Source organism: Babylonia areolata, chromosome 1 (genome assembly GCF_041734735.1).
Source record: "Babylonia areolata isolate BAREFJ2019XMU chromosome 1, ASM4173473v1, whole genome shotgun sequence".
Taxonomy (NCBI): Eukaryota; Metazoa; Mollusca; class Gastropoda; order Neogastropoda; family Buccinidae; genus Babylonia; species Babylonia areolata.
In genome coordinates this window covers 71,551,070-71,578,348 of record NC_134876.1, presented here as the reverse complement: position 1 = coordinate 71,578,348, position 27,279 = coordinate 71,551,070, and the positions used below count along the sequence as shown (strand labels likewise).

The 27,279-nt window shown below is 40.9% G+C and overlaps 1 protein-coding gene across 21 annotated transcripts in view; it reads left to right on the top strand.

Annotated features, from left to right (window-relative positions):
• LOC143286852 (thioredoxin domain-containing protein 6-like) overlaps positions 1–27,279 on the top strand; it is a 60,042-nt gene that overhangs the window by 19,284 nt on the left and 13,479 nt on the right. For 9 of the 21 annotated variants that reach the window (XM_076594862.1, XM_076594797.1, XM_076594807.1 and 6 more), the window contains exons 11-24: positions 1,388–1,462; positions 2,392–2,504; positions 6,297–6,441; positions 7,221–7,328; positions 9,431–9,579; positions 13,097–13,241; positions 14,497–14,604; positions 17,257–17,387; positions 17,989–18,024; positions 19,864–19,923; positions 20,819–20,953; positions 23,959–24,021; positions 24,851–24,925; positions 26,340–26,414. In XM_076594862.1, the coding sequence (XP_076450977.1) occupies positions 1,388–1,462; positions 2,392–2,504; positions 6,297–6,441; positions 7,221–7,328; positions 9,431–9,579; positions 13,097–13,241; positions 14,497–14,604; positions 17,257–17,387; positions 17,989–18,024; positions 19,864–19,923; positions 20,819–20,953; positions 23,959–24,021; positions 24,851–24,925; positions 26,340–26,414 (1,418 nt within the window). The remainder of the gene's footprint in view (positions 1–1,387; positions 1,463–2,391; positions 2,505–6,296; positions 6,442–7,220; positions 7,329–9,430; positions 9,580–13,096; positions 13,242–14,496; positions 14,605–17,256; positions 17,388–17,988; positions 18,025–19,863; positions 19,924–20,818; positions 20,954–23,958; positions 24,022–24,850; positions 24,926–26,339; positions 26,415–27,279) is intronic. The other 12 variants (XM_076594874.1, XM_076594825.1, XM_076594763.1 and 9 more) reach the window with 8 other exon arrangements.

Genomic DNA, 27,279 nt, shown 5'->3' with positions numbered 1-27,279 from the left:
GTCTACAAGGAGATGACGAGTGATGTTGGTACTCTGTGTTTCAGTCTCTGTAGAGATGGCAACAAAGAGATGATGAGTGATGTTGGTACTCTCCGTTTCAGTCTCTGTAGAGATGGCTACAAGGAGATGACGAGTGATGTTGGTACTCTCCGTTTCAGTCTCCGTAGAGATGGCTACAAGGAGATGATGAGTGATGTTGGTACTCTCTGTAGAGATGGCTACAAGGAGATGACGAGTGATGTTGGTACTCTCCGTTTCAGTCTCCGTAGAGATGGCAACAAAGAGATGACGAGTGATGTTGGTACTCTCTGTTTCAGTCTCTGTAGAGATGGCAACAAGGAGATGACAAGTGATGTTGGTACTCTCCGTTTCAGTCTCCATAGAGATGGCGACAAGGAGATGACGAGTGATGTTGGTACTCTCCGTTTCAGTCTCCGTAGAGATTGCTACATGGAGATGACGAGTGATGTTGGTACTCTGCGTTTCAGTCTCCGTGGAGATTGCTACATGGAGATGACGAGTGATGTTGGTACTCTGCGTTTCAGTCTCCGTGGAGATTGCTACATGGAGATGACGAGTGATATTGGTACTCTCCATTTCAGTCTCCGTAGAGATGACTACAAGGAAATGACAAGTGATGTTGGTACTCTCCGTTTCAGTCTCCGTAGAGATGACTACAAGGAGATGACGAGTGATGTTGGTACTCTCCGTTTCAGTCTCCGTAGAGATGGCTACAAAGAGATGACAAGTGATGTTGGTACTCTCCGTTTCAGTCTCCGTAGAGATGGCAACAAAGAGATGACGAGTGATGTTGGTACTCTCTGTTTCAGTCTCCGTAGAGATGGCAACAAAGAGATGACGAGTGATGTTGGTACTCTTCGTTTCAATCTCCGTGGAGATTGCTACATGGAGATGACGAGTGATATTGGTACTCTCCGTTTCAGTCTCCGTAGAGATGGCTACAAGGAAATGACAAGTGATGTTGGTACTCTCCGTTTCAGTCTCCGTAGAGATGGCTACAAGGAGATGACGAGTGATGTTGGTACTCTGCGTTTCAGTCTCCATAGAGATGGCAACAAAGAGATGACGAGTGATGTTGGTACTCTTTGTTTCAGTCTCCGTAGAGATGGCTACAAGGAGATGATGAGTGATGTTGGTACTCTCTGTAGAGATGGCTACAAGGAGATGACGAGTGATGTTGGTACTCTCCGTTTCAGTCTCCATAGAGATGGCAACAAAGAGATGACGAGTGATGTTGGTACTCTCTGTTTCAGTCTCCGTAGAGATGGCAACAAAGAGATGATGGGTGATGTTGGTACTCTTCGTTTCAGTCTCCTTAGAGATGGCAACAAAGAGATGACATGAATGATGCTAATGTCTGTTTCAGTCTCCGAGCCCGGTATGGTGAGGCAGGACTGATGAATGCCCTTCATGGGTCTGATTCCAAAGAAACCGCTGCAAGGTAAATGACTGCTTTCCATGACTCATCTGTGGGTTTTTTTTTGGTTTTTTTGTTTTTTTTGTGTGTGTGTGGCCTTTTCATGTGTTAATACATATGACTATGCATCATACTGTGCTACAGGACAACTCTCCTCCCTACACATACATGCACATGCACACTCATATAGTACATCCTTGTGCACACACATACACATAAACACACACACTCACAGACATGACAGACACACACACACACACAGACATGCACAGACACACACACACATGTTCAAGTTAATCATTTCTCTGTATATCCCCCTTTAAGTACCATCCCCACCACACTCTCACCTCTTACACACACACACACACACACACACACACACATGACACGTCTAATATCACACAAAGTGAACAGACGTTAAATTAAAGAAAGAACATACACACACACACACACACACACACACACACACACACACACACACACACAATCAAACACACATGCACTGACAGACCACTGTTAACAAATTTTAGGGAAACTGTATGAAGTCACTTTCACTGAAAAGTATGTGTTGCAGTGAGATGAATGTTGTTTAATTTGTTTGTTCATTTATTTATTTTTTAATTTTTTTAATTATTATTAAGGTTGGTGTGGCTGTAAACCACAGCAAACTCAAACTTGATTCTTTTATTACCATTATTATTATTGTTATGAGCATTTACACCTAATCTAGAAAAAAAGCCCCAGGTGTTTACAAATGGAACACATATGTAAATATCAAAAAAGGAAAAATTGAACACAAGATACCAGACATTTCCTGTGATTACTGTTACATAATCAGTTACTGAAAATGATGTTTGATTTAACAAAAGTGGTTAAAACTGCCCGGCTAAATATGGGTGAGATTTTACAGTGTCTGGACTTTTCTGATTTCACATTGAACTTATTTTGTGCAGAGAACTGGCATTCTTCTTCCCGAACATGCATGCTCCCACTATTCAGAAGAAGAAGAAGGATATCCAGAGAACACTTGCCCTGATCAGACCAGAGGCCTTTGCCAAGAACAAAGGTATGTGAGATGAAAGTGATAAAGACATTAGAAAAACATGTGACCAGTTGTTTGTTTAAATTGTTTGTGTCATCTGCTGCAAGACTCTTAGACACCCGTCCCTAGCCAGACAAAGCCAAAACAGCAACACACAACAAATAATCGACTGGAAACTAGGAATTACAGTGGGAGGAATCACGTCACCTCACTTACGCCTGTAGCCCTGTCTGGGACATAGGCCACTAACAACTCTTTTCAGCCTTCCTGGTCCTGTGCCAGTCACTCCAGCTGTCCCCAGGTGCAGCCTGTCCTCTTGATGTCTGTCCCCAGGTGCAGCCTGTCCTCTTGATGTCTGTGTCCAGGTACAGCCTGTCCTCTTGATGTCTGTGTCCAGGTGCAGCCTGTCCTCTTGATGTCTGTCCCCAGGTGCAGCCTGTCCTCTTGATGTCTGTGTCCAGGTGCAGCCTGTCCTCTTGATGTCTGTCCCCAGGTGCAGCCTGTCCTCTTGATGTCTGTCCCCAGGTGCAGCCTGTCCTCTTGATGTCTGTGTCCAGGTTGCAGCCTGTCCTCTTGATGTCTGTCCCCAGGTACATCCTGTTCTCTTGATGTCTGTCCCCAGGTACAGCCTGTCCTCTTGATGTCTGTCCCCAGGTACAGCCTGTCCTCTTGATGTCTGTCCCCAGGTGCAGCCTGTCCTCTTGATGTCTGTGTCCAGGTGCAGCCTGTCCTCTTGATGTCTGTCCCCAGGTGCAGCCTGTCCTCTTGATGTCTGTCCCTAGGTGCAGTCTGTCCTCTTGATGTCTGTCCCTAGGTGCAGCCTGTCCTCTTGATGTCTGTGTCCAGGTGCAGCCTGTCCTCTTGATGTCTGTGTCCAGGTGCAGCCTGTCCTCTTGATGTCTGTCCCCAGGTGCAGCCTGTCCTCTTGATGTCTGTCCCTAGGTGCAGCCTGTCCTCTTGATGTCTGTGTCCAGGTTGCAGCGCCGTGTATTTCTTGGCCTGCTTCTTTTCCTTTCCCCCTGCAGATTCCAGGCGAGGTGTTGCCTTGTGGCACTGGATGCAGGCTTGCCGAGCCTGTGGCCATCTTCAGCATCTTTTGGGTGGATCTCTTCTTCTGCAGGCTGTTGTCTTGTTCATTTTCACACTTCGTCATTAGTGATTCTGTTTGGCTAGTGAATCCATGGAATTCTTCTGAGGCAGGTGTTGATGAAAGTCTGGATTCTCTTCATGGTGGTCATAGTGGTTTTCCAGGTCTCTGCTTCATGCAGAAGGGCATGCTTCACTGTACTGCTGAAGATCCCGATGTTGATGTTAATTGTGAGATCCCTGGATCCCTACACATTCTTCAGCTGATGGAAAGCCACCTTTGTGTTGCCAGTGTGGGTTCTAATATCAAGCATTAAGACATGGTGTGTTCCTCTTTTTTCATGCTGAGAGCAACAAGACATGGTGTGTTTCTCTTGTTTCATGTTGAGAGCATCGAGGCATGATGTGTTTCTCGTTTCATGTTGAGAGCATCAAGACATAATGTGTTTCTCTCTTCTTCTTTTTTTTTTTCATGTTGAGAGCATCGAGACATGATGTGTTTCTCTTGTTTCATGTTGAAAGCATCGAGACATAATGTGTTTCTCTTTTTTCATGCTGAGAGCATTGAGGCATGATGTGTTTCTCTTTTTTCATGTTGAGAGCATCAAGACAGGGAGTGTTTCTCTTTTTTCATGTTGAGAGCATCAAGACAGGGAGTGTTTCTCTTTTTTCATGTTGAGAGCATCAAGACAGGGAGTGTTTCTCTTTTTTCATGATGAGAGCATCAAGACAGGGAGTGTTTATCTTTTTTCATGATGAGAGCATCAAGGCATAATCCCCTTTTATTACATTGAGAGCATCAAGACATAGTCTTCTTCTCTTTGTTCACATGGCGAGCATCAAAACATTGTATGGTTCTCTTTATTCATAATTAGAGCATGAAGACCCAGTCCTCTTCTCTGTGTTCATGTTGAGTACATGGGGCCATTTCTCTTTGTTCATGTTGAGAGCATCAAGACATGATAGAGTTCTCTTTGTTTATGTTAGCAACATCAAGACACGGTTCTCTTCTTTTCATAAATGTTGTGAGCATCAGGACATAGTCTGCTTTGTTCATGTTGAGAGCATCAAGACAGCCATCTTCTCCACGTTCATGTCGAGAGCATTCAAGACAGCCCTCTTCTCCACGTTGATGTTGAGAGCATCAAGACAGCCCTCTTCTCCACGTTCATGTTGAGAGCATCAAGACAGCCCTCTTCTCCACGTTCATGTCGAGAGCATCAAGACACCCCTCTTCTCCACGTTGATGTTGAGAGTATCAAGACAGCCCTCTTCTCCACGTTCATCTTGAGAGCATCAAGACAGACCTCTCCTCCACATTCATGTCGAAAGCATCAAGACAGCCCTCTTCTCCACGTTCATGTTGAGAGCATCAAAACAGCCCTCCTCTACACGTTCATGTCGAGAGCATCAATACAGCCCTCCTCTCCACATTCATGTTAAGAGCATCAAGACAGCCCTCCTCTCCACGTTCATGTCGAGAGTATCAAGACAGCCCTCCTCTCCACGTTCATGTCGAGAGTATCAAGACAGCCCTCTTCCCCATGTTCATGTCGAAAGCATCAATACAGCCCTCTTCTCCACGTTGAGGTCGAGAGCATCAAGACAGCCCTCTCCTCCACGTTCATGTCGAGAGCATCAAGACAGCCCTCTTCTCCACGTTCATGTCGAGAGCATTGAGACAGCCCTGTCCTCCACGTTCATGTCGAGAGCGTCAAGACAGCCCTCTCCTCCATGTTCATGTTGAGAGCATCAAGACAGCCCTCTTCTCCACATTGAGGTTGAGAGCATCAAGACACCCCTCTTCTCCACGTTGATGTTGAGAGCATCAAGACAGCCCTCTTCTCCACGTTCATCTTGAGAGCATCAAGACAGCCCTCTCCTCCACATTCATGTCGAGAGCATCAAGACAGCCCTCTTCTCCACGTTCATGTTGAGAGCATCAAGACAGCCCTCTTCTCCACGTTCATGTCGAGAGCATTCAAGACAGCCCTCTTCTCCACATTCATGTCGAGAGCGTCAAGACAGCCCTCTTCACCATGTTCATGTCGAGAGCATTCAAGACAGCCCTCTTCTCCACGTTCATGTCGAGAGCATCAAGACAGCCCTCTTCTCCACGTTCATGTCGAGAGCATCAAGACAGCCCTCTTCTCCACGTTCATGTCGAGAGCATCAAGACAACCCTCCTCTCCATGTTCATGTCGAGAGCATCAAGACAGCCCTCTTCTCCACATTCATGTCGAGAGCATTGAGACAGCCCTGTCCTCCACGTTCATGTCGAGAGCGTCAAGACAGCCCTCTCCTCCATGTTCATGTTGAGAGCATCAAGACAGCCCTCTTCTCCACGTTGATGTTGAGAGCATCAAGACACCCCTCTTCTCCACGTTGATGTTGAGAGCATCAAGACAGCCCTCTTCTCCATGTTCATGTTGAGAGCATCAAGACAGCCCATCAAGACAGCCCACTTCTCCATGTTCATGTTGAGAGCATCACTCCTTCAAAATGTGGTCTTCTTATCTTTGTTTATGTTAAGAGCCTGAAGACACAGTACTCTTCTTTCTTTTTTTTTCTTTTTTTCTTTATTCACCATATATGTTTGTTCTCTTTGTTCATGTTCAGAGAATCCAGGTATCCCCCTTTTCTTTTTGTTGAGAACAACAGCATCGAGACATGTTCCTGTCCTTTTCATGCCAAGAGCATCATGACGTATTTCTGTTCCCTTTGTTCAAGATGAGATCCTGCAAAAGATCAAGGAGGCTGGATTCCAGATTGCCCTCCAGAAAGAAGTTGTGCTGACCAAAGAACAAGCTGAAGAGTTTTACAGAGAACATGAAGGACAACATTATTATGAGGAACTCACAAAGCGCATGTCAAGGTAAGCCTGATAACTCACCTATGTATACATCAAATTTCACACACACACACACACACACACACACACACACACCAACAAAAAACAACCACGTATTACTAACCATTATTAATAAACTGTAGTTTTAAAATATTCCTTGGGTGGGAATGTTAACATACTGGACAGAATCCTTTATTGGTATATTGGCAAGTTTTTTTTTTCTTTGTTTTACTTTGTTTCAGTACTAAGGTAGGCACATCCATTAAGTGTCCCGAGGACCGGGCCACAAACCTTCCAATATTACAAAAATCAGCCACTCCTACCCATGATATTTGTTAACAATTACATGATGTAATATGTGGAAACTACTCACCAGATAGTGAAGCATATGATATGGTTTGGGATGAACCTGATACTTTCTAATTTTTATGTTACTCTCTTACATGCATTGTTATCATTTTGATGTGCTGCATGTTGGGTCCCACACCACCTGTACAGTGGACTTGTGTTTTTTGAACATCATGCAGTTGTATATTTGATTTCGTGTGTTTGTTTAGTGGACCTGTGTTTCATGAATGTGATACAGTTGTATGTTTCATTTCATGTATTTATTTAGAGGACTTGTGTTTCATGATTGTCATACAGTTGTATGTTTAATTTTGTGTATTCATTTAGTGGACTGGTGTTTCATGAATGTCATACAGTTGTACATTTCATTTCGTATATCTATTTAGTGGACCTGTGTTTCATAAATGTCATATAGCTGTATGTTTCATGTCCGTACTGGATGTCTGTGTGGACAGTGGTCCTTTGATGGCACTGGGTCTGGCACGAGAAGATGCCGTGGAGAACTGGCGAGGACTGCTGGGACCGACAGACGTGGAGGAGGCCAAAACGTCAGCACCAGACAGGTAAAAAGACTTCTTTAAACAAAACGTCAGCACCAGACAGGTGAAAACACTTCTTTAAACAAAACAACAGCACCAGACAGGTGAAAACACTTCTTTAAACAAAACGTCAGCACCAGACAGGTAAAAAGACTTCTTTAAACAAAACATCAGCACCAGACAGGTAAAAACACTTCTTTAAACAAAACCTCAGCACCAGACAGGTAAAAACACTTCTTTAAACAAAACAACAGCACCAGACAGGTAAAAACACTTCTTTAAACAAAACAACAGCACCAGACAGGTAAAAACACTTCTTTAAACAAAACAACAGCACCAGACAGGTGAAAACACTTCTTTAAACAAAACGTCAGCACCAGACAGGTAAAAACACTTCTTTAAACAAAACAACAGCACCAGACAGGTAAAAACACTTCTTTAAACAAAACAACAGCACCAGACAGGTGAAAACACTTCTTTAAACAAAACAACAGCACCAGACAGGTAAAAACACTTCTTTAAACAAAACAACAGCACCAGACAGGTAAAAACACTTCTTTAAACAAAACAACAGCACCAGACAGGTGAAAAGACTTCTTTAAACAAAACAACAGCACCAGACAGGTAAAAAGACTTCTTTAAACAAAACCTCAGCACCAGACAGGTAAAAACACTTCTTTAAACAAAACATCAGCACCAGACAGGTCAAAACACTTCTTTAAACAAAACCTCAGCACCAGACAGGTAAAAACACTTCTTTAAACAAAACGTCAGCACCAGACAGGTCAAAACACTTCTTTAAACAAAACGTCAGCACCAGACAGGTCAAAACACTTCTTTAAACAAAACGTCAGCACCAGACAGGTCAAAACACTTCTTTAAACAAAACGTCAGCACCAGACAGGTCAAAACACTTCTTTAAACAAAACCTCAGCACCAGACAGGTAAAAACACTTCTTTAAACAAAACAACAGCACCAGACAGGTGAAAACACTTCTTTAAACAAAACAACAGCACCAGACAGGTGAAAACACTTCTTTAAACAAAACAACAGCACCAGACAGGTGAAAACACTTCTTTAAACAAAACAACAGCACCAGACAGGTGAAAATACTTCTTTAAACAAAACAACAGCACCAGACAGGTCAAAACACTTCTTTAAACAAAACAACAGCACCAGACAGGTGAAAATACTTCTTTAAACAAAACGTCAGCATGAGACAGGTAAAAAGACTTCTTTAAACAAAACATCAGCACCAGTTTTGCGTTAAGACCTTTCTTAAGTAACGTTATATCTGTAGACTTTGAAAAACTGTCAATGTAAGCTGAGATCACATTAGCAACCCGAGCCCTATACACTGATTGGCAGAGATGGGAGGTGGGGGTGGTGAGGTTCTAAGTATTTTGTAATCCACAAACAATTTGCCAGAATGATTTCAACATACAGTCTGTAGATTTCTGTGGTCTGACACAGTAAGTGTGTTCAGTGGAAACTGAGAATCTTTCTTTCTAACTACTTCTTCATCAGCAGACAATAACCAAATAAAGTCCAGCACTGACATGAAATCTGGATATTGCAAATTGATTTTCATATCATGCTGTCAAAACTTTATGTTGGTATATAGTAGGATTTGGTCATGACAAAATATATGGGACTGCAGCATCCTTCATGACATCAGTGCTTTGCCAACACTGTGGTGAGCTGATAACTAAATGTAAACAGCTCAAATATTGTGATGTGTGGGGCTGCAAGGTGATACCATATCAGGTCATTCAACTCCTGTCATTGCTCCTATTTCAATAAAACCATGATTATTTATTGCTATATGGTATCTCACAACACCTTTGAGAAGACATATATGCACAAAGGAAAGCAGTTGAAGAGAAATGTGTGATACGTGACTTTTCACAATCGGTTTGTTTCCTGACAGAAGTGTGATCATTCCACTGGGATGTTCTTGTTATTCTCTGACAGAAAAAAAGGAAACTAGAAAGTCTCCTGTAGAGGAAGTTCATAAAAGATGATGTCTGAGACAGGTACATTAACAATGATTTTTTATATACATGAGGTGTTCCATGCACAGTGTGTTCTGCTTGCAGGCTGTAATGGTGTGACTGTTTTGCAGTTTACGAGCACAGTTTGCTGTGGATGACGACGCTGTCAACCAGATCCATGGCTCAGATTCTGTGCCAGCAGCCCAGAAAGAATTGCAGTTCTTCTTCCCCATGCAACAGACGGTTGCCATGATCAAGCCTGATGCTATGGGCACTAAAGGTGTGGTAATGGCTCTCTTAATTTCCTGGAAAAGATGATGATTTGTAAATTGTTTGACAGAAATGAACATACAAGTTGTTTGGATATTAAATAGTGAAATGCCAGTCCATAGTGGCAAGGACTATCAAGCTCAGGTGTTCATTCTCATTCCAGCACAGCATTCCAAATCTTTGAAAATCGTTTTTGGACAGTGAGCAAAAAATCAATGTGGATCGATTTATGCAGTTGAAACAACATCTTTTTTCAGGGACCCAGTTGTATTTTTTTCATTTGTTTGTCGTTTACAAGCAAAACAATTTCTGGCTCTTTGTCAACCTGCCTGCATGTTGGCTTTTGTATGAAGTGTTAGAAAAGCACTTAGTGTTTTCTCTGACTGTGATTTGTCTAACCCAGAAATTTTTTTAGGTGTTGTTTTTGTTTTTAAACCAGTAGGAATCACACATGAACCATGAAGGCTATGCCTGCAACTGTGGACAACAAAACTCATACCAACCCATAACAGTATGGTGATGGTTAACTTTAGTTTCAGTCAAACACATACCTGCTATGTGCAGGACCTAAAGAAAAGCTGGGTAGCAACTGTAAACCACTATAACACCCAGTATCTTGTAAATGCCCACCCCCTGTTTTTTGGTTTAAAAAAGCTGTGCATTGGGGTATGATGCATTATAAATTCCCACACAACACTTTGAACAAAGAAAAAGAAAATCATCATGACCTGATGTTAATTCAGTTTGGTATTTGTGATTGTGTTGCTTTTATAAAGCACTGCAGATTTACTTCTTGAGATAAAGGACAGAACACCTGTATATAATGTCAATGTGTCATTGAAAATGAAGTAAGAGCAGTGTTTTGTTCCAGTTGCGAGCATTTTGTTCCCACTTCCAGTCTCTCTCTCTCTCTCTCTCAAACACACACACACACACACACACACACACACACACACACACACACACACACAAATGAGTGCATGTGTGCACAGACAGACAGACAAACAAAGAGAGAGAGAGAGAACAACGAGCAAACAAGCATGCATATGCTGTTTTTACATCCAGCCCTTAAGGCAAAGAGAAATTAAATCAAAATATTCACAAAATAACAAAAGGTTATAGGAATATAAACATGACATTTGAATATGCTCAAATGCATAGTAAACATTTCAGGTACATAATCATAATACTTAGGTACATATGAGGGAGAGACAGAGACAGAGAAAGAGAGAGAGGAGATCAAGTACAGAAATACATCCATTACACATTTGAACAATTTCCTGTTTATAGTGCCAGTTTAAACAAGAGACTTTTCATGCATGTCTATAGTAAACACCCAGACAGTACTCCATGGTGAAACGAAGTAAGGAAATAGGCTCCCAGCTAGAAGTATCAACAAAAAAACCACAATCAAACAAACAAACAAAATTAAAAAAATAAAATAAAATAAAATAAAATAAAATAAAATAAAAAGAAATAAGTAAATAAATAAGTAAATAATAGATAAATAGACTACTAATAATAATATTTATAAGGCGCAAAAACTTGATGAAGTCAACTATAAGCATACAAAAAAATAAAAAAAATAAAAAAGACAACACTGATGATAAATAAGCTAATAAATGTAAAACATGCAGACACACATTCACACATACTCATAACAGATATGCACCAAACATGCAGTTTCACAGATATGAAAGCACAATCAAATACACATAAACATACATGATTCCCAGCACACACACACACACACACACATACACATTACCCTGCACGCCCTCTACCCCCCCTCCTCCACACACTCATTTCTAGGCTACGTATCGCAGCTTCCACGGCACACACACACACACACACACACACACACACACACACACACACACACACACACACACACACACACACACAAGCACACTTTGTACAAGCACACACACATACACCCATATCCCCCACCACCAACCCCACACACATATATATATAAATATATATATGCACACCTGCACGTTCCAATATTCCGTTGCTCCCACAGTGTAGGCATGCATACACACACATACCTCATCCTCTACTCCCTCCTTGCCTCCCCCGCCGCCCCCCACCCCCCACACACGCACGTCCACAGAACTCTCCTGACACTTGTGTACACTTACACCCTTGCGCACACACACATGCACACAAATACACAGACCCACACAGACACACAAACACACACATACACACACGCACAGAGGCTGCCACTGATTGGCCGCAAGAGGGGTGGGAAAAGATCTCTGATGCCAAGAACGTGGCATCTAGTGTGTTGCTCAGTCTGTTGTATTTGGAAAAGCCCACAGAGACTCTGTTCCGTTGTGAAGAAATTTGGAAATGATGCCGATATTTGTTTGATTTGCAAAGCATTGTGCTCTACCTTTCATGCTAGACTTAAGGCCGCTCCCTCTCTCTACCTTTATTTCTTTGAGGCGATTGATGGTGTGATGGCTTTGTACCTGTTCTTTTTGATATTCTTTGACTTTTCTGAGGATTTCCGATTTTCCTAGATGTAGGCCACTCGTTGTTGTTGCATTACCAGCAAGTCTGTCAGCTCACTCATTTCCCTTAACACCTGCATGTCCCGGGCAGTATGACCATGTAAGTTTTTTAATCTGAAAGTTGCACATTGCTTTTGCCACTCTGGGCTTCCCATTCCATTTTCAATTTTCTGTATGAGGTTCACTGAGTCAGTAAAATCATGGCATATTGGTTTCCGGGCATATGGATAGACGATAGCCACTGGAGGGCATGTGTCACAGCTTCATCTTCCATCGTTAGGCTGGAGGATGTGACTTTGTAGGCAGCATTCTCTTCCCTAATTGTTTTTCCATTTTGTTTCGCAGTGAATCCCCAACCGGATTGGTCTTTGGTGACTGAGCCATCTGTGTATATGATGATGTCCTCTTCTTTACTGTTTTCTTCTATGAGTAGCTTCACTTCCGCATCAGTTTCGCTCTCTGGCCATTCCCGACAATGTCTTCCTAGAGTGGGTGAAATGGCTGTGTTGAATAGATGGTTGAGGTTTTCGGGATTTTTCTCCCATTCTTTTGTTTCTTTCAGGTCTTGTAGTCAGCATACTATCTGGATTGTGTCTTCTGCTTACCCCATCCATGATCTTCCTCGTCCTAGACGGCTGCCTTTTGGTTCTTTGACTGTGTCAGGCAGTGGGTTTTGAGGGTAAAGAACCCAGTCAGTGTCCATCACCAGCTTTAGAGAGAAATTTGGGCAAAGTTGTGGTGGTGGGGTGTGTGGAGTGGGGGCACTTACAAGGTAGTTTACAGCATTGCATATCATCAGTTGATTTTCACTCTTGATGCAAAAACAAAAAAAAAACCCCCAAAAAACCCACAACAACTTTGAGACAAAGACGACATTAGGTGAGAATGATGACTGCAGACTGCACAGGGATTACTTAACTTCCTTTCCCAGTGTATGGGTGTTGGACAGAGAGTACATCATGTCTCTTGTTGTTGTTGTGTTGATCAACAAGTGCTCTATTTCAGATGCTATCATTGACAAGATCCATCAAGCAGGGTTCAGAATAGCTGCCAGAAAGGAGACCACCATCACCCGAGACATCGCCGAGCAATTCTATGACGACCAGAAAGACAAAGAGTACTTTAATGACCTGGTAGAATCTATGACAAGGTAATTAGTTACCTGTCCTGAACATGTTTGAGTTGCGTGCTCTTTGATGGGGAGGCTGTGTATAAATATGAATGGGAACGATGTGTGTGGTTCCTGGGTCTTATACAGACCTGGAGGAATCTGGTGAACAGCTTTTCTGTGCGACACCCCAATGACTCTTCACAGAGTTGAGGTAGAAGAAGAGGAAGATGACATGTGTGGTGTGGTGTGGTGGTTGTGTGGTGTGGTGTGGCATGGGGAAGTGTGGGATGGTGTGTTTAGTGGTATGTGTGTGTCTGCATGTTCGTATGTATGTATGTGTGTGTGTGTGTGTGTGTGTGTGTGGGAATGTGGTCTGGTGAGATGTGTCTGTATGTGAGTGGGTTTGTGGATCTGTTTGTGGTAGTGTTTATGGTGATGTTGTATGTGTGTATGTATTCATGTGTTTTGTATGTCTGTGTGTGTGTCTGCATTGTCTAGATTGTGTGTGTGTGTGTGCGTGTGTGTGTGTGTGTGTGTGTGTGTGTGTGTGTGTGGTGTGGGGAGGTGTGTATGTGTGTGTGTGTGTGTGTGTGTGTGTGTACGAGCACTCAGGTTTGTTTGTGTGTGTATGTGTGTGCACGCATGAGCATGCGCACATGTGCAAATACATGTTTGAGTGTGTGCATGTTTGAGTGTGTGCATGTGTGTGTGTGTGTGTGTGTGTGTGTGTGCTCTTATACGTCTTGTTCAATAGATCCCAATATTGATTGTGAGATGGGAAAGGGGGATACATTGAAGAAGAACAAGAATGAGAAAGAAACGTTCAGAGAATGCTTAAAAGAGATGTGTGTGTGTGTGTGTGTTGTGTGTGTGTGTGTGTGTGTGTGTGTGCAGTCTCTTGCATGCTGTTACACATAGAGTCTGTTGTAATGACTAAGTACTAATGTAGCTATTATTATAGTATAAAAATGTAATCTTTCCAAATGCCTATGTAGTTCCAAAACTAAACACCAACTAAGGCACTGGATGTACTTTAACCCTTCAAGGATAAAACCATTGGTTTTAAATTTTTTTTTTATATCAACCACTGTCTTCCTGCCACAAATCAATCTGGGCATTCCTTTAATGCTAGCAACACCTCTTCCAGAATCTGTAAAAGAAATAACTTATTCTAGAATACTCAAATATCCACCAGAATTGAGAGAATATGATGACAAGAAACAGAACTGTGTCTGTGACTGTTTTGTATGAATGATAACACAAAAAGATAACACTGTGTGTGGTTGTGTTTCAGTGGGCCCACTATGTTCATGGTGCTGTCGAAGGAAGACGCTGTGGAGGGCTGGAGGAAGGAGATTGGACCTACCGACCCTGAACAGGCCAAGGAGCAGGCGCCAGATTCGTGAGTCCCCTCCCCCGCCCCTTTTTTTCTTTTTTCTTTTTTTTTTTAAACCTTTCAGTTCTACAAGAATTACAGTCTGTTTCATCGTTTTCTCACCCCTGAAGGGGGAAAAGAGAGGAGTCCATGCCGGAAGGGTTGTCTCTTTAACCTTTTCATTTCTGCAAGGATTACAGTTTGTGCAAAATTTCCCTGTCCCTGAAGGGGGAAGAGAGAGGGGTCAGTGGAGGAGGGTTGCAGGTTGAGCTCTGCAGCAGTACTTTTCACTGATTATGACATTGAGTGGCCATTTTTTTGGCTTTTGTGTCAAAGATGTAGTGATTAGAGAGGTTCAAACAAGCTTGAGGCTTTTGAAGTTCGTGACTTTAGTAGTCTGCACACAGATCACTGTGATTGTGGCTCAGCTTATATCACAGACTGACATAGGCTTATCGTTGGGCCAACAGCAAAGTGAAAGCGGTATGATTAGTGGTCTGTCTATTGCAGTGGGAAGTCTTTGTGGAGGACTATGACTCTCAAACGAGGAGGCAAGATTGCACTGTCTGTTAGTGCTGCAGCCTTGGGAGCTAGCTGGCCTTTGGGAATCATCCCAATGCTGACTGTCCTAGAGCCCTCTTGACCGAGAGGGTGGGGATGTAACTTGGACAAGACACTCTCCACTAAAATAAAATTCTAGCCCAGATAGTTGGGACAGCAGTTGCCTCCTCTGCTGTTCTGATGGTCATAGTCAGACACGATTAACTGTCATACTGTGACTTGAGTCATGGAGAAAATCATTCATAATTGAAGTGTTTTGAGTCGTAGAACATGTCTGATCCACTGGTCATAATTTTGTTGAAAGAACTGGACTTGTCTGGAGTGATAAAAATGGAAAACAGATGAAAATCATGTTAGTGGTTGTTTTGGTTGTTTACCCTTGACATGACTGACTATATTGCTGAGCAAACAAATATATGTGTGCATGTTAAGATTGTAGCAAATCCACATTCAGAATAGAACAATGATATTAATAATTCACAGCTTTAGACAACAGTAGCATTCCTTTTAACCCTTTCAGCCCTTTAAGGTCTTCTGCCTGTGCAACCCTCCCTGCCTGGCATGTTTTGGCCTGGCTGCATCAACAGGAAGGGGTGCTTCACTTCAGGCACAAATTTATAGCAACCACTCAATCAGTAGCTACCACACTTCATACAATGACTAAAACATAATTTTGACACAGGTTGCTGAAGTCTCAAGACAAGGGATGCAACAGTTTACTTGTAATCTCAAACTGAAAACAGAAATAGTAAAATGTCATCTTCCGTAGATATTGATTGAAATGCCTGCCACTTTGTCTCGACCGGTTGCTAATTTCATTTCCTTCACTTTCACAAGAATTATCAGAAGAATTATTACAAATTGTCATTATCAAGGTTGAATTCGCTGCAAGAGTCCATCATAATTTCATTGAGCTCTAAACTGCACAGTAAGCCTTTGACGTTTTACCATTTCAATGTGAAAAAACAGATAAAAAACACACTAATTGTTCGATTTTTGGAGCGAAACTTTGTGTGCCAGTGAGGGAGGAAGTTAAGTAGGAGTTACTTCCCTTACCTAGCAGTTTAATGCATAATAATGAGCTGACGAACAGGTTTAAATAAACAGGTTTCTTCACCCGCCTGTCAGGTGGGCTCAGGTGGAGAACAGCGATCAGCGGCGTGCACAGGGTTGAACGAATTAAAGCACCAGTCCTCCAGGAAAATAACTTTTCAGACTGGCTTTAAAGCTGACTAGAGTCATACAGTTTTACGTTACCTCTAACAGCATGGCAACTTCCCTTGAATACACAGTACAGGATGAGCAAAACTGCTCTGCCTGTGTATGTGCTGTAGTTCGTCATCAGTAAATGTGTGTCACCTGAAGAGCATGATGCGTATGGAGGTGTATATGCTTGCAATCATTTAGTCAGATTCAGTGCGTTAAATTTTTGTAGCACTTTTTTTCCCCACATTGATGTTAATTGTAAGCACTCAGGGCCCCTGTGCTATGGAGGTGAAACACTTTACAAACTGTATTATTATTATTGTTCTTGTTGTTGTTGTTTGTTGTTTGTTGTTTGTTGTTGTTGTTGTTGTTGTTGTTATAATTATTATAAAAGGACATTTGATATACCCAATCTAATGATACAAAAGCCCTGGGTGTTTACAATAAAAAACATGCAATGACGTGTGCATACTGAAAACACACAAATACACCAGCACGCACAGATCATCCCATTCCAACTCCATCCTACAAACCCACACCCACTCCACACAAGATGTAGACACACACACACGTGCATGTGCATGCACATCCTGATCGTTCAAGACATACGAACATGTGTATGTTTGAAATTAGTAAAAACAATAGAAGTAAAAAAACAAACAAAAAAACTTGATTAAAACATATTATCATTATTATCATTGTTATTATTATTATTATTATCATTATCAGATGAGAGAAAAGAGATAGGATGGAACTTACCAGCATTACCTTGAAAACATGGACGGTATCAACAACATGCATAATTTTTTTTGTCAAGAACGTTCCCTGTTTTACTGTGAGACATGCCCTTGTAGGACAGGCATGAAGACCACCTGCTCAAATGGCTTGTCATCTGTTGTTTCTGCTCCACAGACTTCGTGCTCAGTTTGGCCATGACATCTTGCATAATGCCGTCCATGGTGCCTCATCTGTGGAAGAGGCCAACCGGAAGATTGAAGCTGTTTTTGGAGGCCTGGAATTCAACCCAGATGGTTCTACAAGAGGTAGGTATCAGTATCTGCTGGTCTGGACTTGTCATTGACTGTCTATACACCAGGGGTTCAGCTGTATAATGTTGAATGACATGATACTGTTGCTGTGTTTTGAATGAATGTGGGTCACTTGTCATTGTCTGTTTATATACCAAGGGTCAGCTATATATTGTTGAATGGCATGATAGTGTGTATGTTTTCGAATGATGGGGGGTCATGTCAGACCCCTGATATTTTTCCTGGTGTTAATTACTTTTTTTGATACTCATTTGTACTTCCGTTATGGCCAATTCTTAAAGGTCGGATTTTTTACATGTTCACAATTCGTGCACAGTCTGCCATGTTTTGCATATTGTTTTCAAATGCTTGCAGCACAGTCATTGCTTATTGTGAATGTGAGTTTGTCTTCAATTTCGCATGAAGGAGCGTAAGTGTATAATGATATTATGAAAGCTGAGTGACAAGGAAGAATCTGATTTGCTCTTACATTATTAAGTAGCATACATGTGTGTGTGTTTGTATGATGAAAGTTATTTTTTCATAATGTATGTAGGTGTTTTTACAAGGTGTGTCTGCAGCACAATAATTGATGTGTTATTTTTTCCCCATCCAGATTCAGGAGAAATACAGCAAGACAAGGATGAGGAAGGTCAGGGGTTTAACAAAGATTTTTGTTCTTACTTTTCTTTTCTGTGGTCTGCCTGCATCTTTATCTCTTTCTCTGTCACTCTCAACATTTGTTCCACACACTCACACACACACACACACACACACACACACACACACACACACACACACACACACACACACACACACACACACACACACACACACACTCACTCTCACCCTCACCCTCACCCTCACATGCATAACATGCATTCTTTTTTTCTCCATAAATCTGCTGTCAGTGCCTCTCTCCTCCAACCCGTTTTTTTATTTCGTAATTCAGTTGATCAGACAGGAAGCTAGGTTCCTTGTATGTGTACATGTCTGTGCAAGGTGTGTTTTTGTTCTGACCTGACTGTTACTGAATCCTACCCTAGGATCGGGTGGACAAGTGCTGTAGGTGTGTTTTTGTTCTGACCTGACTGTTACTGAATCCTACCCTAGGATCGGGTGGACAAGTGCTGTAGGTGTGTTTTTGTTCTGACCTGACTGTTACTGAATCCTACCTTATGATTGGGTGGTCAAGTGCTGTAGGTGTGTTTTTGTTCTGACCTGACTGTTACTGAATCCTACCTTAGGATTGGGTGGTCAAGTGCTGTATGTGTGTTTTTGTTTCGACCTGACTGCAACTGAATCCTACCTTAGGATCGGGTGGTCAAGTGCTGTAGGTGTGTTTTTGTTTCAACCTGACTACTACTGAATCCTACCTTAGGATTGGGTGGTCAAGTGCTGTAGGTGTGTTTTTGTTTCGACCTGACTGTTACTGAATCCTACCTTTGGATCAGGTGGTCAAGTGCTGTAGGTGTGTTTTTGTTTCGACCTGACTGTTACTGAATCCTACCTTAGGATCGGGTGGTCAAGTGCTGTAGGTGTGTTTTTGTTTCAACCTGTTACTGAATCCTACCTTAGGATCAGGTGGTCAAGTGCTGTAGGTGTGTTTTTGTTTTGACCTGACTGTTACTGAATCCTACCTTAGGACTGGGTGGTCAAGTGCTGTAGGTGTGTTTTTGTTTTGACCTGACTGTTACTGAATCCTACCTTAGGATCAGGTGGTCAAGTGCTGTAGGTGTGTTTTTGTTTCGACCTGACTGTTACTGAATCCTACCTTAGGATCGGGTGGTCAAGTGCTGTAGGTGTGTTTTTGTTTCGACCTGACTGTTACTGAATCCTACCTTAGGATCGGGTGGTCAAGTGCTGTAGGTGTGTTTTTGTTTCAACCTGTTACTGAATCCTACCTTAGGACTGGGTGGTCAAGTGCTGTAGGTGTGTTTTTGTTTTGACCTGACTGTTACTGAATCCTACCTTAGGACTGGGTGGTCAAGTGCTGTAGGTGTGTTTTTGTTTTGACCTGACTGTTACTGAATCCTACCTTAGGACTGGGTGGTCAAGTGCTGTAGGTGTGTTTTTGTTTTGACCTGACTGTTACTGAATCCTACCTTAGGATCAGGTGGTCAAGTGCTGTAGGTGTGTTTTTGTTTCGACCTGACTGTTACTGAATCCTACCTTAGGATCAGGTGGTCAAGTGCTGTAGGTGTGTTTTTGTTTCGACCTGACTGTTACTGAATCCTACCTTAGGATCGGGTGGTCAAGTGCTGTAGGTGTGTTTTTGTTTCAACCTGTTACTGAATCCTACCTTAGGACTGGGTGGTCAAGTGCTGTAGGTGTGTTTTTGTTTCGACCTGACTGTTACTGAATCCTACCTTAGGATCGGGTGGTCAAGTGCTGTAGGTGTGTTTTTGTTTCGACCTGACTGTTACTGAATCCTACCTTAGGATCGGGTGGTCAAGTGCTGTAGGTGTGTTTTTGTTCTGACTTGATGCAGCTGTGTCTGGATCACCGGTTCCTCAAGCAGCGGACGTTGCTCCTGAGTTCCGTAAAGAAGGTTTGACGATTCACACCTGTGTACTTCTGATCTGTAACCACACAGCTTGTGTCTTCTGTCATATCATCTATTTACTTTTGTCTGACAAGCACTCACGGTAGTGTGGGGGAGAATCAGAACAAATCTTCTGCCAAAGTGCCCATGTTTGTTTTCATGGAAAGGAAAACCATTTCTGTTTGGGTTTTTTTAATTAGCTTTTTTATTTATTTATTTTTTTTTTGCATATTCTCTTACAGGTACTGGAAGAAAAAAAAAATTCTTGTCAGCAAACAGATTCTGTACAGTCTGATTTATGAGAATATTTGACTTGGAGACAGAGAAATTCCTGTAACTGAGAGACAGTTCCACATGTAGATGGGTAAACCTGTCAAAGATAGACATCCAAACCTTGGCAGCATGAGTGGAATATGAGGCCTTTAACTGATTGGACATACATAGAGAGGTTCATATCATATTTGCTGAAGCAGATATTGAACTGAATATTGAATCTTTTCAAACTTCATGTGAATTATGTGTTAAATCAATCATTTTATGCTGGAGAGTTACATAACAGGGGTCAGGTGTTTTGTGGCAGATGGTCCTAACTTGGGGAAAAAAGCACACCAGTCTTTTTTTTTCTTTTATATAGTTGGTTGAAATGGATGGAATTCCTTTGATGAAGGGCTGTCAGATTAAGCCTTTTCTCAAAAGTAATATGCACAGGATTTGATGCAGTCTTCATTCAGAGAAAATGTGGACGATATCCGATGTACTGAAATTGCAGTCTTAACAGCATGTAGCTGAAGGATTGAACTGTTAGAAGACAAAGGGTAAAAGCAACAGGCTTGCATCTCAAATCCAAAGAGAAGAAGGAAAGACTGTGGCGTGACTCCTGACCCTGTGTGTACGTGTACAGCCCAGCAGCAGCAGCAAGCAGAACAGCAGCAAGAACAGTCAGAACAGCCACAAGAGCAGCCTGCTGAACAGCCAGCAGAAGAAAAGCCTGTGGAACAAGAAGCACAGCAGGCAGAGCAACCTGCAGAGGCTGAAGGTAGACAGGGACCGCCACTCACACTACCGCCACCGATATGAGTGCTGTTCTCTTTATCAGTCCAGGCCCCACGTACTTTTTGCACTAACTTGCAGCCTAGTTTGAGTTACCTAACTCAGCTCCTTTTTTTTTTTTTCCCGTAATACAGACCTGGTTCTCACTGGGCATGTTTTGTGTTCAGTGCTTTATTGTAATCGATTTGCATTTTCTGTACAACTCAAGCTGTTTTTCTCTCTTGTTATTTCCCTGTCAACAATATTGACTCACTTCTTTCTTTGTGCATCGTGGTCTGTGATTTTTTTTTTTTTTTTTTTTTTTTTTTGCATGCATGAAAAACAACAACAACAACAAACAAAAGTGATTCAATCCAGATTTTTCTTGTTGTAAAAACAGAGATATCACCTCCAGTGTTGAAGCAGCAGACAGCAGACCAGTGATATATATTTTCTTGACTAGACCCAGACTTCTGTGGATATGATTATACTGAGGTCTTGAATCATCACACTATGTTGGTGTCAGTGTCAACAAAGATACACTTAGCTAAGTTTAAAAAAACATGAAGAAATTAATGACAGCAGCATTTACAACTGTGAATCAGAATCAAAATGCACAGCACAACATCTGAACCACTGCCGATGTTGTCAAACTTGAAGTATTGATTCCACAACCCAGCTTTCATTGCTCAGCTATTTTAAAGTGAGCCATAGTATGCAAAAACATTTAAACAACATTTACCATTTAAATCTGAAAAAATAAAGGCCAGACCTCACAATTTTGAAATGTTTATATAGGAAAGACCTTAACTCAGTAACTCTTTGTGAGCAAACGGACTTGCGTGTTTGGTGTATCTAATTTTTCTTGCACGAACGTGGTGGATAAAACACTGTGATCATTCTTTTATCCTGTAATTTCTGTGTGTATCTCAATCTGTGTTTTTATTTGCTTTTATATGTGTGGTTTGCAACTCTCAAGTGTGCTTTTGATGTGTGACTTTCATTGCCTTGCTGACAGGATGTGTATACATGTTCACATACTTCATGGTGTACCAAATGCACAGACATCTAGTTATTTCCCTGAAAAAAAGAATGGAGGAAAGGGTGGTGTATAAAACACAAACAAACACACACACACACACACACACACACACACACACACACACACACACACACACAGAGAAGAGGAGGAAAGTAGAAGGCAAAAGTGGAATTTGAGAACAGATGGTGATGCACCTACTTCTTCATTTTGCACTGTATCATCACACTGATTTCTCTCTGGATAATTTCCGCTGTAAATCAAGAACTTCTTATTACCACAGCCAGTTATATGCGCATTTCATGACCTCGTTTTGACACTTACTTCAGATATTTGCCTTTGCTCATTCAGATGTGCAGATAGTGCTTTGATTTGTTTTTCAGACAACATTTGGCACCTTCAAACTTCCATTATTATTATTGTTATTATTATCATCTGTTATTATTATTGTTGTTGTTATTAATAATAATAATAATAGTATTACTATTATTATCTTTGTTGTTGTTGATGTTGTTTTGTTTGTTGTTGTCATTAACAAGTTTTGAATGTATCTGTTTTTCAGCCGATTTATGTAATGAAGGAATCTGTAATAGACATCTGTTTAGTCTCTGCTTCTGATTGAGTTTCAGTTGTGCAAAAAAGTTTTCTGATATTGACCAACTTTTCTGTTCACTTCTTGTGTAGTAACAGCAGATCTCTTATTTTGTAGCTTTTTGTGTTTTTCTGCACCTCCATCATGCTTTGCTGTGTATTCTCTTTGATCTTTATTTTGTTTCAGTGTGTTTTTTATGTGTGTGTTGTTTTTTTTCACAAAAATGTTACAGGAAATTGTGTGACTTCCTGACTTCATCTGAATGTATGATTTGATAATCGACCAATCAAAATTACCCATTAACAGTACTGGACACTTGAAGTGTTTCTTTGATCTGTATTTTGTTTGTTTCAGTACATCATTTTTGAATGTTTTTTTTACAAAAAAATTGTTTCAGGAGAATTGCTGGTTTTATCTGAACCGTATGGTTTGATAGCATGTGTGCAGATTTATCCATTAACACTAGTGGACACTTGAAAAAATAATGCCTGTATTAAGCTGCTGTGATTTAAGTTAATTACATTTTCATTATCAGATTGAACAGTTCTTCACAGTATCATTTTTGTCATTGACAGTTGATGTTTTGATGTTTTGTAAAGCATACATGTGCAGCAACGCTGCATAATTTGGGTTTGATGTCAGTTTTGTCACTGATTAAGTAGATTTGAAGGCTTACAAATGTATCATTATCACAGTGTACAAGTATGGTAATGTTGCTGTCTTTTTTAAAGATTTGATTGCACCATTCTTCTCAGGGGAAGTTTGTGTGATTTGAATGAAAGGCATAATTTGGTAATGCATGGTATTTTCTACCAGAATGAAAATTATTTTGATCTTTTGAAAAGTAAAGACAACATGTTTATGCCATAGTATTTTCTACCAGAATGAGACTTGAAATCACTTGGATAGTAAAGGCATAATTTTGTTATTGCCCTGACACCTATCACAATCAGACTTATTTTAATGACATATCCTATCAGAGTCAGACTTATTTCATTCTTCTGACTGGTTTTAATTGTAGATGAATCAAAAGAATTATGTTATGATTGTCAGACAGTTTGCCAATCGTAAAAAATAATCCAACATTGCGTTTTGTGCATAGAAACTGTAAGTGCACACTGCTCAGATAGTAGCCATGTCTTCCAACAGTGATGTGATCAAGTGTTCATGATATGAGAACAGAGATCAGTTATGTGATGGTGTGGTCATATGAGTATAGAGATTATTCTAACAGTGATGCAATCATGTGGTCATGATATGAGAACAGAGATCAGTGATGTCATAGTGTGGTCATATGAGTACAGAGATCATTCCAACAGTGACGTGATAGTGTGGCCATGACATGAGGACAGAGATCAGTGGGTGTGGATACTATGTGCAGGCAAGGCAGAGGGAGAGGGGCAGAGTGGGGAGAAACCGGCAGAATCTGACGGCAAAGAAGCTGGTAAACTTCACACTTTTATTGATCATGCACCGCTCTTCCTCCTGTGTGGTGTGAATTGTATGCTAACCTGGCTCAAATGCAGCAGTGAAGTGGGTGTTCTATGCACCTGTATGCTCTATAGCCTGCATATTTGAATTGCACACAATATGTTTACACACAATCGTTTACAAATAAGACGTAAATGATTCCTCCTCTCCCTGCCCAGCTCCCCACCCACATACAACCCATTTCTCACACTCACACAAACTAACACTCAGCTTCATTTAGTCTCATTCCAATATGATATTCTCAAAACTGATTTATCAATAAAATTGTTTGTTTCATTATTGTGTTGTTTTACATTATCTTGTAGCCACTATTGTTACTAGCAGTGTTGTTTTTAAGATGGCTTAAGAACTTGCAAAGTTTTGAATGACAGAACAAGATACTTTGAATACTTGTACTGATAACATTTAATAAACTTGATGATATTGTCAAACTTCTATCAATGGATTCTTATTTGTCTGTTAGAAATCTTTTCACCATTGCCCTCATTTTTTTTCCTTTGGGAACTTCTCAAAGAATTTCATGTTCTGTCATCATCAGTATTTATGCTGTGAAATGGATGAGCAGATAATGGAGTGCATTTTGGTATCACTGTGGAGATTTTGTCTGTGCAGCAGTATTTTGTTGTCAGGGCACTTCAGGTCAGTCAGGGCACTTCAGGTCAGAGAGTTTGGTCCTGTAACAGTGTCAAGTGTTTTGATTGGTAAGGTGGCAACAGCCAAGTGTGAGGCAGACTTGAAATGAAGAGTGAGACAGTGTGTAATCTGCAATGCCTGGTGTGCAGAGAAAAAAGAAGATGAAGGAGAGCAGAAGCCGTCAGAACCAGCAGCAGACAAAGATGAAAAAGATGAAAGTGCTGGTAATGTCGATGCTGACTCATTTATCTCCCTTCCTATGACAGCTGTTGCTTGCAGTTAGATCTTCCTTTTCGCTGTTGCAGCTGCCTTTTTCTGAATTCCCGTATCTTCCTTTTGGACCATTGCTCTTGCTTGTCATCAGATCTTCACTTGTGCTACTGCTATAGCTTTTTATCATCTCTTCCTTTGTGTGATTGCTATCACTTTTCATCAGATCTTTCTTTGTATCTTGCTATTCTTAACTTCTTTTGTACCATTGATATCACTGATCAGATCTTGCTTTTTACTATTAATATTGCTTATTAGATCTTCTTTGTACTGTTCCTGTTGCTTATCATATCTTCCTTTGTTCTGTTTATAACTTCTTCTTTATCAGATCTGCCTTTGTGCTGTTGCCATAGCATATCAGATTTTCTTTCATAATATTGCCATGGAGTACCAGTTTTTTCTTTGCACAGTTACTATTGTGTATATCAGATTTTCCTTTGTGCTTCCATTTATCAGATCTTTGTTTGTGCTATTGCCATAGTCTATCAGATCTTCCTTTGTACAGTTGCCATAGTGTATCAGATCTTCCTTCATGCTATTGCCATTGGGTATCAAATCTTCCTTTGTACTATTGCCATTGTGTATCACATCTTCATTGTACTATTTATCACTAGTGTGTCAGATCTTCCTTTGTACTATTGCCATGGTGTATCAGACCCTCCTTTGTGCTACTGCCAAAGTGTATCCAATCTTCCTTTGTGCTGTTGCCATAGTATATCAGACCTTCCTTTGTACGATTGTCATAGGATATCAGATCTTCCTTTATGCCACTGCTATTGTGTCTAAGATCTTCCTTTGTACTAGTGCTGGAGTGTATAAGATCTTCCTTTGTGCCATTGCCTTAGTGTATCAGATCTTCCTTTGTGCCACTGCTATTGTGAAAATGACTTTCTGTTGTATCATTGCTATTGTGGATCAGATCTTCCATTGTACTGTTGCTATTGTGTATCAGATCTTCCAAAGAATGAAATGGATGAACCTTGACTTTGCACACTTCTACTGACAACATTTGATGAACTTGATGATACTGTCAGACTCCTATCAATGGAATCTTATTTGTCTGTTAGAAATCTGTTCATTATTATCCTCATATTCATTTCCTTTGGGAACCTTTCAAAGAATTTTATATTCTGTCATTGTCAACATTTATTTTGTTAAATGGATGAGCCAATAATTGAGTGTATTTTGATGTCACTGTTAAGATTTTGTCAGTGCAGCAGTATCTTGTTGTCAGCCCACTTCGAGTCAGAGAGTTTGGTCCTATAACAGTGTTAAATGTTTTGATTGGTAAGGTGGCAACAGCCAAGTGTGAGGCAGACTTGAAATGAAGAGTGAGACAGTGTGTAATCTGCAATGCCTGGTGTGCAGAGAAAAAAGAAGATGAAGGAGAGCAGAAGCCATCAGAACCAGCAGCAGACAAAGATGAAAAAGATGAAAGTGCTGGTAATGTCGATGCTGACTCATTTATCTCCCTTTCTATGACAGCTGTCGCTTGTAACTGGATCTTCCTTTTCACCGTTGCAACTGCCTTTTTCTGAATTTCTGAATCTTCCTTGTGGACTATTGCTGTTGCTTGCTATCAGATTTTCATTTATCTCCCTTAACATGATAGCTTGATCTTCTTTTTCACTGTTGCAGCTGCCTTTTTCCAAAATTTCTTCTTTTCCTTTTTGACTATTGTTGTCGCTTGTTATCAGATCTTCATTGGTGTTATTGCTATAGCTTTTTGTCATATCTTTCTTTGAGCTATTGCTATAGCTTTTTATCATATCTTACTTTCTATTATTGCCATCACTTTTGATCAGATATTTCTTTGTACTTTTGCTATTCCTATTTTCTTTTGTACTGTTGATATCAGATCTTCCTTTGTACTGTTGATATCACTCATTAGATCTCTGTACTATTTCTGTTGCTTATCCTGTCTCTCTTTGTACTATTGCTTAATTTTCTTTATCAGATCTGCCTCTGTACTGTTGTCATAGCATATCAGATCTTCCTTCATAATATTGCCTTTTCCTTCATTTTTCCTTTGTACAGTTGCTATTGTTTATATCAGATTTTCTTTGTGCTGTGCTGCCATTTATCAGATCTTTGTTTGTGCTGTTGCCATCATGAATCAGATATTTATTTGTATTGTTTATTGCCAGTGAATCAGATCTTCCTTGTACTATTGCCACAGTGTATCCGATCTTCCTTTGTGCTATTGCCACAGTGTATCAGATCTTCCTTTGTGCTATTGCCGTTGTGTTTCTGTATCTATTATGATGACGGGGATGATGCTGCCACCACTATGGAGATCCATTTAGGT